Below are 19,205 nucleotides of genomic sequence, written 5' to 3'. Positions count from 1 at the left end.
GGAAGGGCATCGTTATACAATAACTTTCCTAATTGCCCTGACCTGCCTAGTTAACTTAAATAACCTAGTGAAGCCTTTAAATGTCACCTTAAGCTGTATAGAAGTGTCTTGAAGAATATCTAGTCTAATATTATTTACTGTCATCATGACAAAGAGAAAATAAATCAGTCATTAGAGATGAGTTATTAAAACTATTATGATTAGAAATGTACTGGGAAAAAAAAAACTTCTCTCCATTAAACATAAATTGGGCATAAAACAATATACAGCAGGGCTAATAATCAAACACGGAGAGTCTAAAAACCCTTTTGTATGAGGAACTACTCTCTTCCAACATTCATACACAGCTTTGCAGCTGACGTCAGAACAGCAGAAACCGTTGCTAATTCACAATCGTCACTGTAGAGCTAGTGTTTGAATGATTCTCTAGAGTAATGTCTAAAGTGAAGACAAAACAGCTGATTTTGCCAACCCGGGCTCATTGTGGAAACGTAGCCCCGCGGACGTTTCTGCGGACCGCGATTTACGTCCCGGGAAGTACGTATTCGAGCGTTTTTTGTTTTCGCGGATCCACGAGAGGCCGCTGTGCGCGCTTTTTCACGTCTCGGGCGCCTCTCGGGAGCGCGCGCCGTTCGCGCCCGCGCCGTTCTCGCGCGACAAGCCGCCGGATCGGCCGACTCGGCCGCCCTCCTCTTCCTCCTCCTCCTCCTCCTCCTTCTTCCCTAAACCCGAGCGACGGTTCGCAAAAGCCGTCCAGAAAAAAAAAATAAATAAAAGCCCTCGTCTTCGATTTCGACCGCGTTTTCGGATCCTGCCGCATTCTCGCCCTTATTTTTCGGATTCCGTTTTTCATCTTACCTGATTTCCAGAACCTGCTGTTTCCCGGACTCGATCCCGGTCATCGTCCACCGCGGCCGGCTCCTCCTCCGGGGCCTCCGCTCCGCCGACGCAACGCTGTGAGCTAAGCGGACAAACTGATTGCATCGGGAAAGCCCTCCACTCGGAGGCGAGCCGTCGGCCGGCCAGCGCGAAGAGGAGGGGCGGAGCGGCGCCACACCGCCCCGAAGCGTTCGCTCGAAACCACGTAAATCGCGGTCTCCAGAAACATCCGCGGGGCTACGTTTCCAGAATGAGCTTGGGTTGGATTTTGCTCACATTTTAAGTTTATAAGGCTGAACAGCATGCAATGCCATCAGTCTTCAGAGATCTCTCAGTAACACTTGCAGATGACTATAGTATAAAAACAGCACTACAACATCCAAAAGAGAGAGATCGACTTAGAATGTCACTTACCTGATTTCAGAGGTGGGTAGTAATGTATTACATTTACTTCATTACATTTACTTGAGTAAAATTGTTGGGTAACGAGTACTTTTTTTGAGTACATTTAAATATGTGTACTCTAACTCTTACTCAAATAAACTTTTTGAGTGAAATCAGCACTCTTCGCTACACGGCGTTCCTCCGTTAGTCTCAAATGATAATAAATATGATTCATATGGTTTGTTTGCAAATATTGCGAGGCGCCGCATTGGAGAGGTTGTGTCGCGAGAGGTTGCTATAGAGATGCGTCTCCCACTTTCGGTTAGGGCGCGCGCCTGTGTTGGAATGATGGCTAAAGTCGAGGAAGACGTACTGTGGTCCTGCTCGCCATCTGCGGTTCCGAGAAGGACGGTCATGCTGTCTGTGCAGAAGTAAGTTTATCGGACCAGGTCACCCAGCCTCAAGTTCAGTCTGTTTTCACTTCAAGATGTCAATAAGAATAGTTTGATAATGCTATGCACGCTGTACATTGAACTGACATCGCAACATATACATAAATTCCAGCTCTAACCTGAAAAAAGTAGTGGTAAGTGTCCAAATGATCCCAATTTGAATTTGAACAAATAGTCCCTCCAGCGTGTCCTTGGTCTTTCCCGAGGCCTCCTCCCTGTGGGACATGCTTTGAACACCTCCCTAGGTAGGCATCCCGGAGGCGTCCGAAACAGATGTGGAGCAGCGGCTCTACTCCGAGCTCCTCTCTGGTGTCAGAGCTCCTCACCCTATCCATAAGAGTGCGCCCTGCCACCCTGCGAAGGAAACTCATTTCGGCCACTTGTATCCGAGATCTTGTCCTTTCTGTCAATACTTAAAATACAAGCACTCGTGTGTCTGTCGTGACTTGTTTAAAAACAAATCAGCACCGAGACACAAGAGATGTCTGATTGTGATCGTCTGCATAGTTTCCTCACATAACGCAAAACTCCTGAAAAACCTGTTTTGCTCCGTTTGTTTTTTGATTCTGAAATGGTCACTTGAATTCAGCAGAGACGCACGCAAAGGTCTCCAAAAGTGAAAGAAAACTGGCACTCCAGTTGAATCAGAGACCAGTTACAGACGACGACGAAGTACTGTATCTACAAATAGTATCATTCACTGTACAAGGTGAGTCGCCAAATATAATATTTTAACTATATCTTCAGTAATAATAGCAGATTCATGTGTAACTAAAACTGATCAAAACTAAAGAAATGTAAAAGCTTTAATTTCTTAAAGTACCCCTTGCTTAAATACAGAGACTTATTTTAAATTTTACTTAATCTATTATATTGTATTTACTTTGATAAACTTGGACCATGTGCATTCATTCAATATTTTACTTTAATTAATTTATAATATGAACATCTAAACTGAAGTCTTTGTCTGAGGATTTAAAATGGGAAAGATTCTTAAACTTTCACACTTTCACAGCATTGGTAAAGTTAATGTTACCTTGTCTTGTTTTTTATACCAGAAAAGTCTTGTTTTTATGCCTGAAGTCTTGTAAATAACATATATTTATTTTGATATTTCTTCCTCTGCAGATTTTTAAAAAACCTTTTCCATCTTCAACAGGCCCTGAAAAATGGCAGCTTCTGTTTTAGACCTGCTTTACGACACTCTGGATGATCTAGAACAGGACAGACTGAACAGATTTCGGAGTTACTTAAAAGCAGATCGGCGAATCCGAGCTGGTAAACTGGAGAACGCTGGTTACACTGAAATCGTGAATCTGATGATGGAGTTTTACAATCCAAAAGAAGCTGTGATGATCACACTGTACATCCTGAGGAAGATGAGGCAGAACCAGCTGGCTGAAGAGTTAGAGAACAAGTATGAAGAAGGTAAAGATACTAATGAACGTCAGCATAGACACACATATTTGTGAATATTCCTGAAAGTCAATCTCAGAGTGTTGAATTTGATGTAGGTTCTGTACAGTAGCCACACTGTAAAACATTATATGATTAATTAGTCCTGACAGCAAATGTTTTAGGTCTTTGAAACGTATTAAACTAAGTTAATAATTTTCAAACTTAATATTATAAATTATGCAAGCTGTTTTAAGTCAGTTTAACATAGGTTCAATAGACTCATAAGGTTAATTTGATTCAGCTTAAATTTAAGGCAACCAGGATTTTTTTTTTAAAGTACAGGAGATAGAAAGGGTTCAACATGTCTGATAATAGAAGAAATCAAGCAAATTAAGTTCATTAAACAAGAAGACTGTTCTTATTTATATGTTTAGGAAGACTGTATTTATTTGATCAACACTTCAAAATATAAAACACCCCAAAAATATTAAAATGTACAATAGTTTTCTGTTATTATTCTGTTATTATCTGGTAAAAATGGGCATGTCACTTCATATTTTGAGGATTAACTAATGAAGACATGTAGTGAGCAACATTTTAATGAGACATTTCTAACTTTATACATTTACTTCTTAAACCATTTCATCCTTGCAGATGTAAACTTTCTTAAAATCGAATTATAGCGAAACAGCGATGTTAAATCTAATTATGTTATTAGTCTCATATGTTCTCTGTTTTGTCTCTTTACAGTGCACAGTGGATTGGAACAAGGTGAACCAGCTTGATTCATTTTTTTTACACTAGTTTAAAATCATTTTAAAAGATCTGTTGTTTGTTTTAATCTCAGTACATCGTTGTTTTGGGTCATGCAGTGTAGGCCTGATAAAGTGGGGGAGAGGCAGATTACCATACAGTATTCTCTTCAGGCCCTGACTTAACAATAGTAAACAGATTGTATATTGAAACACATCAATGTCTCTATTGATTCCATCACTACAAGCTGAAGTCATGAACTGTAAAGTGACACCAAACCAACCCAGGCTCATACTGAAAATGTACCTCTATATACATTTCTGGAGACCGCAAAATACTTCCCAGGATATATATATATATATATATATATATATATATATATATATATATATATATATATATATATATACACATTTTTTTTTTGCAGTTTTGCAGTTTTTGTTTTCGTGAATCCATGAGAGGACTCCTTTTCGGATCTTAAATTTCTCTCGCGATTGTCATTCACTCCTGCTGTTCTCGCATAAACCCACCAGAGGCCGCTGTTGATTGACTGACTGACTGACTGAATTACTGATTGATTCACTGACCAACCAATTGACTGACCCACCCTCCCTAAACACAACCAATTTTATTGCCCACCCACTTCCCTAAACCCAACCGACAGCTTTCAAAAGCAATCCAGAAAAAGAAAAGACCTCGTCTGTTTATTGAGTTTTTTGGGATCTGTTTTTTGTCTTACCTGCTTTCTGGAACCGCTCTTCAACAGACACAAACCTTGTCGTCCTGGTAAACTCCTCTCTGTGTCTCAAGTCTCAAGCGGCAAGCGAACAGGACTAACTGGTTACAGTAGATAAGCTGTCCATACGGAGGTAAGCGGTCAGCGCAAAAAGGAATGTCGTCAAACCCGTTGCTTAATTTGTGAATTGCAAGGTCTCGGGACAGATCGAGGTAACAGATCTGTTACCCGAGAAAGTGTCTCGCACCAAAGTGGAAAGTGGGGGGGTTTGGTGGGGTGTTGGATGGCGGAGGGGTGTCGAGGACGAGAATCGCGGAAGAAAGTGAAAGTGAACAGCGGACGGGGGAGCAGGGCGGTTGAAGAGGGGGATCAGTAAAATGAGGTGCCGGATCAGATTTCAGAGGAGCCGGATCTGGATCTGGCGTGTTCTGGCACAAATTAAGCCCTGGTCAAACCCTCCAAAGCATTTGTTTAAAAAAATTAAATGCAGCCAAACATACCTCTGGCTACATAATTTGCTGTCTCCAGAAATGTATATAGGGATACGTTTTCAAAATTATCCTATGTTGCAGCAAACATGACAAAGTTATATGAAAGAAGATCATGAGCAGATGAATTGTGTACGATGAAATGCACATGGTTTCTGTAAGACAAATGGCAGAGATTGGAGCTGTGAGAAATTTCTGCTACATCAGAAGAACTCTTCCTATGTTCAGAATGTCCCTGTAGTCCCTCATTAGTACAGAAGAAATAGTATAGACCAGTGGTTCTCAAACTGTGGTAGCTTCCTTCTAGTGGTACGTGGAGGAATCAAATATGTCATATGTACATGTTGCATATATGTAAAAATGTATCAAAATGATTTGTATATGAATATGACAACGTATAGCCCATATATACGATATGTTAATACTTTACATTTAAGTACAGCAATTTTCTCTTTACTTTTTAAGAACAGTAACCTACCATTTTTAACTTTAAAAGCACATTTTAATTTAAATGTTGATGTTTTTAGTTTTTCTTTTAGTTTTTTTTACATATAAGCGCAGTACAGTCTTAACGTTCAGACTATTTATAATGTTTAAAGTGGCTGACAATAATAAACATTCTTAATAATAGTAACTAATCTGACACGTTTTTGAACTGTGCAGAGCTGTAGTTGCTTAATTTGGTCTACTACGCTACGTATTTCAATACTTCTCATTTTGGTGGTACTTGGAGAGACTATTTTTTTCTGAGGTGGTACTTGATGAAAAAAAGTTTGAGAACCGCTGGTATAGACCATTTTGAGGATTGTAAACAATAACAACGGTCCTGATGTAGTTCCTGTTTTACATTTTTAATTTCCATAGCTTCTGGGATTCCTGAAAGATTCACATAATGATAAATAATGATATGATAGCTGTTTTAACATGAAGAGAGAATTGCCTCTTGTTACAGTTATGAAATAAGCTGCATCCCAAATGGCACACTATACACTATGCACTTACACACTCAACAGGATAGTATATGTATGTAGTGTCATCCCAAATGGCACACTAATGTTTTTTTACTAAGCGGAAATTCAAACCGTTTCCCTGATGATGTTTGACGGTTGCCAAATCAGTGAAATAAACAACGAAATTATTAAATAATACCTGCCGTGAGTATAACCGCATTCACCATCGGGAGGCGCTATAATCACTCACGTAGGAGAATTTTGCTTTCACCATCCAAAATAAATAAAGTTATTCAACATGTGCGTCCGATAGCTCCGCCGCTTCCGCTACGTAAGCAAACCTGCGGTCGTTGAGTGAGTGAAGTGTCCATCAATACACACTTCATTTTAGCGGCTGAATGAGTGCATCATCCGGGTAATGAAAGTGCACTTATTATCTTAAGAGTTTTCAGTGTGAACGCACTACTTACACTAGTTATACTACAAAATGGCGTAGAATAGTGCATAAGTATGCGATTTGGGATGCAACTATAGTTTGATAACAAGCAGGAAATGTTCATGGGCCAATGACATTACCACATTGAAATTGTCTATATAATATTTTCCAACTTTCCAGCAGTATAAATTATAACCCCATATGTTTGCACCAGATGAATTATGATTAGAATTATTTTTTCTAATATAGCTTTGCTCATGCTTTTTCCTAATTCTTATTTTTCATAACAGAGGATCTCTGGCTGCAGGAGTTGTTGAAAACTCACAAAATAAAGATGAAGCAGAAAGTAGAACAAATATTCGAGGGTAAACAAATTAAAAAAGCAAATCTCAAAGAGGTTTACACAGAACTCTTCATTACAGAGGGGGATATTAAAGACGTCAATCGAGAACACGAGATTCTGCTGATTGATGATGCCTTTAAAACCTGTAAAGCACAGAACAAGACCAAGCACGAGCCAATCAAATGCAATGATGTGTTTAACCTGAACAAAGATCAGCAGGAAAAGATTGTGTTGACCAAAGGCATCGCTGGCGTTGGGAAAACTGTCTCAGTGCACAAGTTCATTCTGGACTGGGCAGAAGGAAAAGCCAATGATGAAATAGACTTTGTGTTCCTGCTTCCTTTCCGAAAGATGAACTGCATTAAAGACACCAAGATCAGCCTGCTGGAGCTTCTGCAGAGATTCAACCCTGAGCTGAAGGACCTGGAAACCACACAGATCGTCCATATTTGCAGTTGTACGCTTGTGTTTATCTTTGATGGCCTGGATGAGAGTCGACTGCCTTTGGAGTTTAACAATGGAATGGTGACGAGTGTTGAGGAGCGATCATCTGTAGATCAGCTGTTTACAAGTCTGGTCAACGGCAGTCTGCTTCCATCAGCTCTGATCTGGGTGACCTCACGGCCAGCAGCAGCCAATCAGATCCCTCCTGAGTATGTGGGGCTGACCACAGAGGTGCGAGGATTCACTGACCAGCAGAAGGAGGAATACTTCAGAAAGAGGATCACAGACGAGGCTCAGGCCTGTAGGATGATCTCACACATTAGGAAATCTCCTAGTCTCTACATCATGTGCTACATCCCTGTGTTCTGCTGGATCACAGCTACTGTCCTTACAGACATCCTTACGGGGAAAGAAGAAGAGACCATCAACACAACACTCACTGAAATGTACATCCACTTTCTGCTGATACAGATGAACTTGAAGAGCCAGAAGCATGATCAGAAAACTGAGAGGGAACGCACCAAGCTGTTAGATTCTAATAAAACAATGATTCTGAAGTTAGCAAAGCTAGCGTTTGAACAGCTGAAGAAAGACAATGCTGTGTTTTATGAGGAAGATCTGAACGCATGTGGCATTGATGTACACGGAGACTTTGAGTCTATAGGGATGCTCACTGAGATCTTTCAGCAAGAAGCTGGGCTTCATGAGCTAAAGACCTTCAGCTTTGTGCATCTGAGTGTTCAAGAGTTTCTCGCGGCAGTGCATGTGTTCCTCTGCTACCTGGACAAGAACATGGAGGAGCTTCAGTTCTTCCTTGAAGAGAAACAAACCCGAGTTTGGTACAAACGTCTGCTTTTCTCTCAGTCAACACTACACGCAGATATTCCATTGCATGATTTACTGACACACGCAGTTAACAAAGCAGTGCAGAGTGAGAAAGGACATTTCAACCTGTTCTTGAGATTTCTGCTGGGCATTTCACTGGAATCCAATCAGAAACTTCTCAAAGGCCTGTTCACACACAATAAAGACAGCAGAGACAGCATCACAACAACTACTAAACACATTACAGAAATATTACACAGCCAGGACGTCTCAGCAGAAACTTCAGTCAACCTGTTTTACTGCTTACTGGAGCTCAAAGACGATTCGTTATATAAGCAAACGAAAGAATACTTAAGGACAAATTTAGGAAAACCCCTGTCATCCTCCATGTGTTCACTGCTGGCGTACGTACTGCTGATGTCAGAGGAGGTGCTGGATGAGCTCAACCTGAGGATGTACACACGTTCATTGGGAGGCTGCTTGAGTCTCCTACCAGCTGTGAGATGCTGCAGAAAAGCCATGTAAGTAACACAATGACAGTTTTATTTTACGCCTATAAGATTGAATATTTAATATAATTTCTCAAATAACGCTGTTCACATAAAATAAGCACCCAAATTTATCTTGGTCAAATGTCCTGTTTTACAGACTCTCCATGTGCAGTCTTAATGATTCCTGCTGTGAAACTGTGGCTTTAGCCCTGCAGAACCTAAACTCACCATTGATAGAGCTGGATATGAGTTCCAATATCATCCAGGATTCAGGAGTGAAGCTGCTCTGTGAGGGAATGAAAAGCCCACACTGTCAGCTGAAGATACTGAGGTTTGAGATTTAATGTATCTATCCAATTAAAATGTGTATTGATGACATATATATATATATATATATATATATATATATATATATATATATATATATATATATATATATATATATATATGGTGATGGTGATGAGCGCTGCCTGCTTTTCTCCAAACGTAACGCCTGGCGTTCACTACAAACAGTTCAGTTTGAGTCTCATCAGAGCAGAGGGTTTAGTTTCTGATGCTCTGAGAGTCCTACTTTTGGCAAACTCCAGGCGGGGAGTGTCTTCTGTCTGGCCGCTCTACCATACAGGCCTGATTGGTGGATTGCTGCACAGATGGTTGTCCTTCTGTAAGGTTCTCCTCTCTCTACAGAAGAACGCTGGAGCTCAGACAGAGTGACCATCGGGTTATTGATCACCTCCCTGACTGAGGCCCTTCTCCCTGATCACTCAGCTTAGATGTCCGGCCAGCTCTAGGAAGAGTCCTGGTGGTTAAACATCTTCCACTTACGGATGATGGAGGCCGCTGTGCTCATTGGAGCTTTCAGAGTTGCAGAAATGTTTCTGTAAGCTTCCCCAGCCTTGTGCCTCCAGATAATCCTGTCTCGGAGGTCTACAGACGATTCCTTTGTCTTCATGCTTGGTTTGTGCTTTGACATGCACTGTCAACCCTGGGCCCTTATATAGACAGGTGTAGCCTTTACAGATCATGTCCAATCAGCTGAATTGAGCACAGGTGAACTCCAATGAAGCTGCTGAAACATCTCAAGAATGATCAGAGGAGACAGAATGAACCTGAGCTTCATGTAGAGCTTCATGCCAAATGCTGTGAATACTTATGTACATCTGATTTTACAGCTTTTTTATTTTTTAATAAATCTGCAACAATTTCAAAAAATATTTCTTCACATAGTCATTATGGGGGATTGTGTGTAGAATGCTGAAGAAATCAATCAATCGAATCCATTTTGGAATAAAGCTGGAGCATAAACAAATGTGGAAAAAGTAAAGTGGTATCAATGCTTTCTGGATGCACTGTGTTTGTGTGTATATATATATATATATATATATATATATATATATATATATATATATATATATATATATATATATATAAACTTATATGTTTTATTGTCAAAAATACTACATGGGTTGTGTGTTTGTGTCCTGAAAAACTATTGCTGAACTCCAGTACTTGTTGAAAGGATTGTTATGAATCACTTTTACTGTTATCAACCTCAGATGAAGATGTTAATAATTTAAAAACCTAATTATTGGATGTATTTTGTCCTTTTTTATGCTGTTTAGTTTGGACTTCTGTATGCTCACTGATCAGTGCTGTGAGAGTTTATCATCAGCTCTACAATCATCAAACTCTCGTCTGATAGAGCTGGACATGAGTGATAATAACCTGCAGGATTCAGGAGTGGAGCTGCTCTGTGAGGGACTGAAGAGCTCAACATGTCAGCTGGAGAAACTGAGGTTTGAGATTGAATGCATCTATCCAATTATAAATGTTTATTGATGGCAATTATCCATGAACTTTTAAATGAACAAAATGATTGAGTAGATTGTCTAAATTGGGAAGCATCCTCTAATATTTCTGTGTCACCTACAAATATGATAACCCTCATATGACAAAAAAAAGTGAAAACATGATTTGAAAATAAAATTGATTTAAAAATCTGTACATTTCATTACTTTTATTTAGAATGGGATCTTGTAATCTCACCGGTCAGTGCTGTGAGAGTTTATCATCAGCTCTACAATCATCAAACTCTCGCCTGATAGAGCTGGACGTGAGTAATAATGACCTGCGGGATTCAGGAGTGAAGCTGCTCTGTGATGGACTGAAGAGCTGTCAGCTGGTGAAACTAAGGTTTGATATTCATATAATTCAAATATAATTTAAGTAATGTGTGTATTTAAAGCATCACATCTTTTTTCATTATTTTTTATTTTATTAATTTACAACTTTAGCTTAAATCTGACTAGGCACAGATGTAGTTCAAATGCAGTAGGTGAAACATGTAAGTCTAACAATGAAGCAAAGCTCCAATGTTAATAGAAGATGCACAAAATCTACTACAAAATGTTTAAAAGTGCACAAAGCAGGTGAAGTTCCTGGCCTCAAAGCGATGACAGTTTAGAGAAAGTATATGTGACATTAAAAATATCGAACTCTCCAAACCTTGTGCTCCTTTATATTTGGTATTCCTACACATTATTCAGTAATTTAACTGATGCTATTTTCAAAACCCACATGAAGCTGAAATGTTTTAAACAATAAATCTACATGTATCCTCTTTTTTTTTTATGAAATTCAGATTAGAACAATGTAATCTCACTGGTCAGTGCTGTGAGAGTTTATCATCAGCTCTACAATCATCAAACTCTCGTCTGAAAGAGCTGGACGTGAGTAATAATGACCTGCGGGATTCAGGAGTGAAGCTGCTCTGTGAGGGAATGAAGAGCCCAAACTGTCATCTGGAGAAACTGAGGTTTGATATTTATTATTTGGTTTAATTTAGTTGCTAATAAGTACAATATAACATGTGTTATTATTTATTTATCACATTGATAAAATATTAAAGGGGAAATTAAGCACTCAGTCAAGTTGTCATTATTTTGTAAATTCCACTTTAATAAGAGGTTTGACATTCAGATGTCTTTTATATGTTGGTTTGATGCACATTGGGTATCATTATACAAATCAATTAGAATGGTGAATGTGGTGATATTTTTGTGAAAAATTACAAATTAAATTAAAAACAAAAAAAAACTAATCTGAGGAAGCCCTGGCATTGATTGCTAATTCACATGCTGTATATAACAACCCAAGCTTTTTCTGGAAACTTAGCCCCGCGGACGTTTCTGGAGACCGCGATTTACGTGGCCGAAGGTACGTATGGCCGCGTTTAGTTTGTCTCGAGCGAACGCTGCAGGGCGGTGTGGCGCCGCTCCGCTCCTCTTCGCGCTTGCCGGCTGACGGCTCGCCTCCGAGTGGAGGGCTTTCCTGCTGCTACCAGTTTGTCCACTTAGCTCACAGCGTTACGTCGGTGGAGCGGAGGCCCGGAGGAGAAGGAGCCGGCCGCGGGGACAACCGGGATAGGGTCCAGGGAAGAGCGGTTCCAGAAATCAGGTAAGATGAAAAACAGAATCCAAAAAATAAGGGCGAGAACGCAGCGGGATCCGAAAACACGGTCGAAATCAAAGATGAGGGCTTTTGTTTTTGTTTTTCTGGACGGCTTTTGCTAACCGTTGCTTGGGTTTAGGGAAGGAGGAGGAGGAAGAGGAGGAAGAGGAGGGTGGTCGGGTCGGCCAATCGGCCAGCCGCCCAGTCGATCGTTCGGTCGTTCAGCCAGCCAGCCAGTCGGACGAACGGTCGCCTCCGACGGCTTTTCGCGCGAGAACAGTGCGGGCGCGAACTCGAGACGCGAAAAAGCACGCACATCAGCCTCTCGCGGATTCGCGAAAACAAAAACTGCTCAAATACGTACCTACCGGGACGTATTTCATATGGAGACAGATTAGACTCAATAATAATTCATGCAAAAGACACGATGTACACATGCGTAGCCAAATTCGAGTAGGTACGAGTAGCCCTGACTCTGCCAGGAAAGTCTAAAATATACACACACACGTATCCAGGGGGAGTCGTACGTGAAAGAGGATTTGCACATTCTCATTCAGGAGGAACTCGCAAGTTTTAAACTTTCAAAACTTTTTGTACACTCTTATAAATTTGCAAATCGTGTTTTGCATTTGTAAAACGTATTTTATGAAAATGTATTTTTATTTTGAGCACGTGAAAATTTTTGTGTATATAAATATTTTACACACGTGAATTTGGTTTTTTTGCACGTGAATTTGGCTACGCATGTGTACATCGTGTCTTTTGCGTGAATTTCTTTTGAGACTAACCTGATTCCATAATTTCGCAGTCCGCAGAAAAGTCCACGGAGCTATGTTTCCACCATGAGCTCGGGTTGGTATATAAGCAGAGTTACATTAGCAAACATGCATATAACCATGAGTTAAGACCATATCTTTTTTCCCGTTTTCTCCCGTATGTATTTTCAATCTTTCTATGCAGGGTGGCAATGAATAGCCAATCCTACCTTTATGCAACCCATACCGCTTAACCACCAGGACACATCCCTTGCTCTCAAATGTAAATCCGTTCAGTGCTTTTGTTTATTTAGGCATGAAAACACATTGAAATAAATATAAAAACAGATGGATTTCCTTCCTTTACATTACAGGTGCCGTCGCCCCTCCTATGCAATCCTCCAAACAGTCAGTTCATGTAGCAGTGCGTGACTGTCAGCTCTCCATAGTGATAAATAGGTGCCTGTACACGCAATTTGAAGCTGTGCGAAAGTCTGGGTTTTGGGTGGCTGTTTGAATGGTTTGAACAGACATATACTAAAGATTAATAATAATAATAATAATAACATCTGAAAGAAGTCGATTTTGGTGGATTTTCTTTCAAACGCAACTAATGAGATTTGATACATTGTCCTGTATTTCTTTATAATAGCTGTTAATTTTAATTGTTAAAACTGTTTGCTAGTTTCTTTGCAGCTTTTTCTAATGTATACTATTTATTATATCCTTTGTAAATAATTCATTCGTTCATTCATTTTCTTTTAGGCTTAGTCTCTTTATTAATTTGAGGTATCCACAACGGAATGAACCGCCAACTTATCCAGCGTATGTTTTATGTTTTACGCAGCGGATGCCCTTCCAGCTGCAACCCATCACTGGGAAACATCCATACAAACTCATTCACACAACTTTACTAGGGACAATTTAGCTTATCCAATGGATGTAAATGGATGTAAAATTATCGTCTTTTTCCATTTGCTGTTTAGATTGTTCTCCATTAATCTCACTGACCAGTGTCACGAATCTTTGACATCAGTTCTGCAATCATCAAACTCCCATTTGTTAGAGCTGGATCTGAGTTTCAATGACCTGCAGGATTCAGGAGTGATTCTGCTCTGTGATGGACTGAAGAGCCCAAACTGCCAGCTGGAGAAACTGAGGTTTGAAATTTACTAATTTGGTTTAATTTAGTTGCTAATAAGTACAATATAACATGTGTTATTATTTATTTATCACATTGATAAAATATTAAAGGGGAAATGAAGCACTCAGTCAAGTTGTCATTATTTTGTAAATTCCACTTTAATAAAAATATATTAAACAAACTCGATTAATGTAACCATTTAGAAGAAAACAGCGTGTTTTACTATAGATTTTAGACCTAGGGTGCCACCATCTTGGAATATCGCTAAGTCTGATGTCACGGGGTTTGTTCTGTTCCCTCAGCTGAACAGATGCAGTGGAAGTAAAGGACTGAACACAGAGACTGAACAGCCTAATTTAACCCAATGTGTGAAATTGTGGACGTGGAGCTGCTTCAAATACAAGCATCAGATGTGTGTCTAATATAAAAATATATATTTATTCTGTTTTTCCCCTTTTAATTACCGATCATTTGATGCGCTTTGCTCGACTCTCTGTAATACGCTGCCTGACTCTGTCCGGTTCTGACGTAATGGGTGCGGGTACTTTCACTTTTCACTACCACAGCCCCTTGCCTCTTTTCTTGTTCAACAAGAAAAACATCAGTGCATTTTTTTCACATGGCAGGTTTTATCCTATATATAGAGAGTGGTCCAAAGTGCATCAAACGAAAGGTATTAACAAAAGAAAAAACACAACTCAAGACACCTAAATGCCTGTATTTGTTGTATTTTCACCAGCTCTGTGATGCACATCCACAACTTCATGCATTGGGTTAAATTAGGCTGTCCAGTCTCTGTGTTCAGTTTGTTACTACCATCTTTGAAACCCAGACAGGCAGTCAGGCAGTGTAATACAGAGAGTGAATAAGAAAAATAGAATAAATATCTATAATTTTATATTAGACACACACCTGATGCTTGTATTTGCAGCAGCTCCACGTCCACAACTTCACGCATTCGGTTAAATTAGGCTTTACAGTCTCCTTTACCTCCACTGTATCTGTTCAGCTGAGGGAACAGAACCAACCCCGTGACATCAGACACAGCAGTATTCCAAGATGGCGGCACCCTAGGTCTAAAATCTATAGTAAAACATGCCGTTTTCTGCTACATGGTTACATTAATCCAGTTAATTTAATACATTTCCATTAAAGTGGAATCCAATGTACAAAATGATGTAAACTTAACCGAGTGCTTCATTTCCTCTTCAATTTGAAACAGAAACAATGAGTTTCAACCCCACAATTTAAGATGGTGTTGATGCATTTTCTTAGAACCTGAAACCCAAACATACCCAAACATTGCTTTTTCCAACAGGAGATAAATCTATGTAAACCATATTCTCCATGTTATAACCATATTTCTTCTTTATATGTTTAAAATGAATTATATGCTTACTAACCGATTTTTGTTATTATTATTATTATTATTATTATGTTCAGATTGGTTTGCTGCAATCTCAGTGATTTTTGCTGTGAGAGTTTGGCATTGGCTCTACATTCATCAAATTCTCATCTTAAAGAGCTGGACATGAGTGGCAATAGCTTACTGGATTCAGGAGCGAGGCCCTACTGTTTGGAGGAGCCAGAAGACTCTATTCCTTGCTTGTGTTTAGTTTGCTGTTTTTCCTCATGTGCTCCTTGACCCTATTTCTCCCCAGTGTTGATTGTGTTTAATTTATTGTTCCTATTGTTTTTGTTTTTTTGTCTCCTGTCCCGCAGTCATTATTATTTCCCTCTTAGGCCCCGTTTACACTAATGCGTTTTAGTTTGAATGCGCATAAGTTTTGCTATGGTTACGCCATCAATCCACACTACGCCGGAGTTTTCAAGCGCCGAACGTTTTGGACAAGCTGAAGAGGCTGTTTTCATTCTGAAACGCTGCTTCTTCGTCTCAGTGTGGATGGGGGAAAACGCATACATCTGAAAACAGAGTTCTGGCTGTTGATATTCGCCTCTCTGATTGGGGCTTATCCTCAATATTAAGTAGCCTACACACAGTTCAGTCCTGCATCCTCTCATTTCTTAATTGTGAATAAACCGAGAAAAAAACATTTATAGCCCATTGCTAGGGACAAAGATCTATACAAAACAGCTCATATGGTCCACGTGAAACAACAACAATTTAAAACAATAGTTTAAAACCCTTTCTGGTCATAGCAGGTTTGACTTCATATATTCACTTTGGAGTGATCAGGAGAGATGGTAAACCTGTTTTCATTGCTATCTGTTATACAGTGTTTTATACAGAAGGCATGAAGTTTGCTGAAATGTTTTCATTTTATCTTTAATTCTAATATCTGTTATATGACAGCCCTCTGTGTGTGTGTGTGTGTTTTACATGTCTTGTATTTAAATGAGACCGGTGCACCTGTTTTCTAATCTCAGAAATGTGTATATCATCATAAGAGTGTGTAATACCTCCAGGCATCCATTATGAGCCTGTTACTTTGAGGGGAAAAAATCTCTATTGCAAATTAAAAATGGACGGCTAACTATTTCAGTATGGAATATATGATAATCTGCTGAATAATTCATGGCCAAACACATTTGTGTCTGTCGTGACTAATTTAAAAACAAATCAGCAGCGACTTCATCAGTGTGTGAGACAGAGCCGAAATTACACTCATATTCATTTTTATAAATAAAGCTACTTAATTAGTAAAGGCTGATTTGTATGAAATAATGTTCAGGCTGCCGTCAGCCCTCCTATTAATATTTTAATTGATTATTGCTGCCTGAGGTGTTTCAGTAGTGTGTTTATTCCTGTTCCATCTAAAACTCCTAATCATTCTGCTATTATACATCGACCACATGATTCAGAATACAACGCCTGAATGTTAAAATGTTTGTTATCATTACCTGCTCCAATATTTTACGTTCTGAATGTTTGTGCAGAAAGATATTAGTTTATTTATTCACTCTCAGAAATAATAAAGCATAAATGCTGTCACTGCCGTCGTACTTTTTGTTAAAAGGCACACATTTGTACCTGAAGGGAACAAATCGTATAAGAAGTGTACCTACTTTTTTAAGTTATGTACAGTTTTTAGGTATAAATGTGTGCCTTTTAAAAAGGTATAACCTCACTGAGTTTAACTTTATTTTTAAAAGTGTAGAGGATGATACTATTACAGGGCAATTAGTTTAAAACGTGTGATGTATTTTTCTTACGCTGCATATTCAACCCAGGCTCATTCTGAAAACGTACCCCTACATACATTTCTGGAGAGCACCAAATATATCCCGGGAGAAATGCTTTTTTTGCAGTTTTTGTTTTCGCCAGTCCACCAGAGGGCGCTGCGTGCACTTTTTCAGATCTCAGATTTGTGAGTGCCATTCATACCTGCTGTTCTCATGTAAATCCACCAAAGGCTGCTGTCGATTGACTGACTGACAGACTGACTGACCCACCCTCCCTCTTCCCTAAACCCAACCAATTGTGTTTTCAAAAGCAATGACTGACCAGCACCCACCCCCAGTCTTCTTTTGCAACCGGTATGTGCAGTTGAACCCATGTGACATCATGTGTGACATAGGTTGGTGATTCCCCTATCAAGATGCAGACGTGTTGTAAAAACAAAAAAAAAAACTTGTCAAATTGCACAAAAAAATCCACAAAATCGCGAAAGGTGAAGCACATTATAGCGACGGACCACTGTATATTCAACTCAGGCTCATTTTAAAAATGTAGCCCTGTATATGCTTCTGGAGAGCGCCAAATACTTCCCAGTAGCTACGTTTTTTTAAGCAGTTTTTGTTTTCACAAATCCACCAGAGGGCGCTGTGGATGCTTTTTGAGATCTCAAATTTCACTCACAAGTGCCTTTTACGCTTGCTGTTCTCATGTAAAGGCCACAGTCGACTGACTGACTGACTGACTTACCAATCAACTGAGCCACCCTCCACCTTTCCCAAACCCAACGGACAGTTTTAAAAAGCAAACCAGAAAAGAAATGCCTGATTTTTTTTACCACGTTTTCATATTTTACCACATTCTCACCCTGTTAACTTTCTATTTCTGGCTTCTGTTTTTGTCTTGCCTGCTTTCTGGCACCATTCTTCCCCAGACTCAAACCCTATCACCGTGGTCAACTCCTTTCTGTGTCTCAAGTCCACCAGCGTACACGGCGAGCTCCTAGACAAACTGTGGGAAAACAGTGGGAAAGCCGTCCATACGGAGGAAAGTGGTCAGCTGCTAGCATGAAAAGGAACGGCGTCACACCGCCCCATAGCACTCATTTTAAAAGCGAAATACAGCCATATGTACTTCAGGCGATCTCCAGAAATGTATATAGTGCTACGTTTTCTCAATAAGCCTATGTTGTGAGTATTATACTTTGGCTTTTTTTAACCATAGCTGTCTTTAAGTTAAGCTAAAAAGCTGTTCACTATACCTATTTTGATCATCTCCACCTCATAAATGATAAATTCGGCATAAATTATCATGAAATAATTCAATCTAGTTGTGTGGTGACATTATCTGAAGACTAATAAGCCTGATTATTGTGAGATGTAGTAAATGTTCTGTCCTCAGGGGATTCAGTGTTATTGCGTGTTCATTCGTCGCTCACATGTGGCTCTCCATTATAGGAACAGAAGCCACAGAAATCCAGTTCTCCTTTCACTGGTGCGTCATGGAGGTGAACAGCCTGCTGTGTTCTGTGAAGATAATGCACCATTAGTGTATCAGGCCCCCGAGAACCAGGTTGTGTTCGTCTCAGTGGGCTTTCTCAAAGAGATCTCGGGCTTTGTTAAAACGCTTTCCTTTTGTTGTCAAGGCTCTTTTCAGAACCACATTTCAAAGTTCTATTCAGCCAGATGCACAACAAAGAGAAACTGAAAAACCTTGCGCCACAATGGAGCCCACGTGTTACATTTCCATTACACAATTCACCCATGCTGTTATAGATATGGACATGCTGATAGTTAAAACCATGAGAAACATACAGTGTTGCATAATAGTAAGGGATGTTATTACATGGCTGTCTAGAATACTCAATTCTAATCGGTCAGCTGTGACATTACATTATAAGTTATTTCCAGATAACAACCTCTAAATAACGCAGGCTCCTTGCGAACTTTAAATCACCTAAACCGTCTATGAATATGTCATAATCCATATACTTACATCAACATTCATATTGTAAATGAATTAAACGTAGGTTAGTACATGCTCCATTCAGCCGGTTTAGTTTCTGTCAGCTTTGGGTTTTTGACAGTTTGGCACCAACTTGTCTAAATAATTCACAAGTTAATGTATACTTCATCAGCTGT

The 19,205-nt window shown here is 39.6% G+C and overlaps 1 protein-coding gene across 2 annotated transcripts; it reads left to right on the top strand.

The window, feature by feature from the left end:
• Nucleotides 1-2,276: 2,276 nt before the first annotated feature.
• Nucleotides 2,277-16,881, top strand: LOC137495879 (NACHT, LRR and PYD domains-containing protein 3). Of its 2 annotated transcripts, none has more exons than XM_087256342.1 (10): nucleotides 2,277-2,424; nucleotides 2,875-3,143; nucleotides 3,864-3,884; nucleotides 6,767-8,609; nucleotides 8,737-8,910; nucleotides 10,202-10,375; nucleotides 10,605-10,772; nucleotides 11,221-11,394; nucleotides 13,771-13,944; nucleotides 15,372-16,881. In XM_087256342.1, the coding sequence occupies exons 2-10, from the start codon at nucleotides 2,885-2,887 to the stop codon at nucleotides 15,571-15,573; spliced, it is 3,189 nt and encodes a 1,062-aa protein (XP_087112468.1). In that variant the 5' UTR covers nucleotides 2,277-2,424; nucleotides 2,875-2,884; the 3' UTR covers nucleotides 15,574-16,881. The 2 variants fall into 2 exon arrangements, with proteins under 2 accessions (XP_087112468.1, XP_087112467.1); XM_087256341.1 differs by having other exon boundaries at nucleotides 2,844-3,143.
• The last annotated feature ends 2,324 nt before the right edge of the window (nucleotides 16,882-19,205 follow it).

This window comes from Danio rerio, chromosome 6 (genome assembly GCF_052040795.2).
Source record: "Danio rerio strain M-AB ecotype USA chromosome 6, GRCz13ab, whole genome shotgun sequence".
Lineage (NCBI taxonomy): Eukaryota > Metazoa > Chordata > Actinopteri > Cypriniformes > Danionidae > Danio > Danio rerio.
Note: the sequence above shows the minus strand (reverse complement) of the source record. Positions and strands in the feature narration are given on the sequence as shown.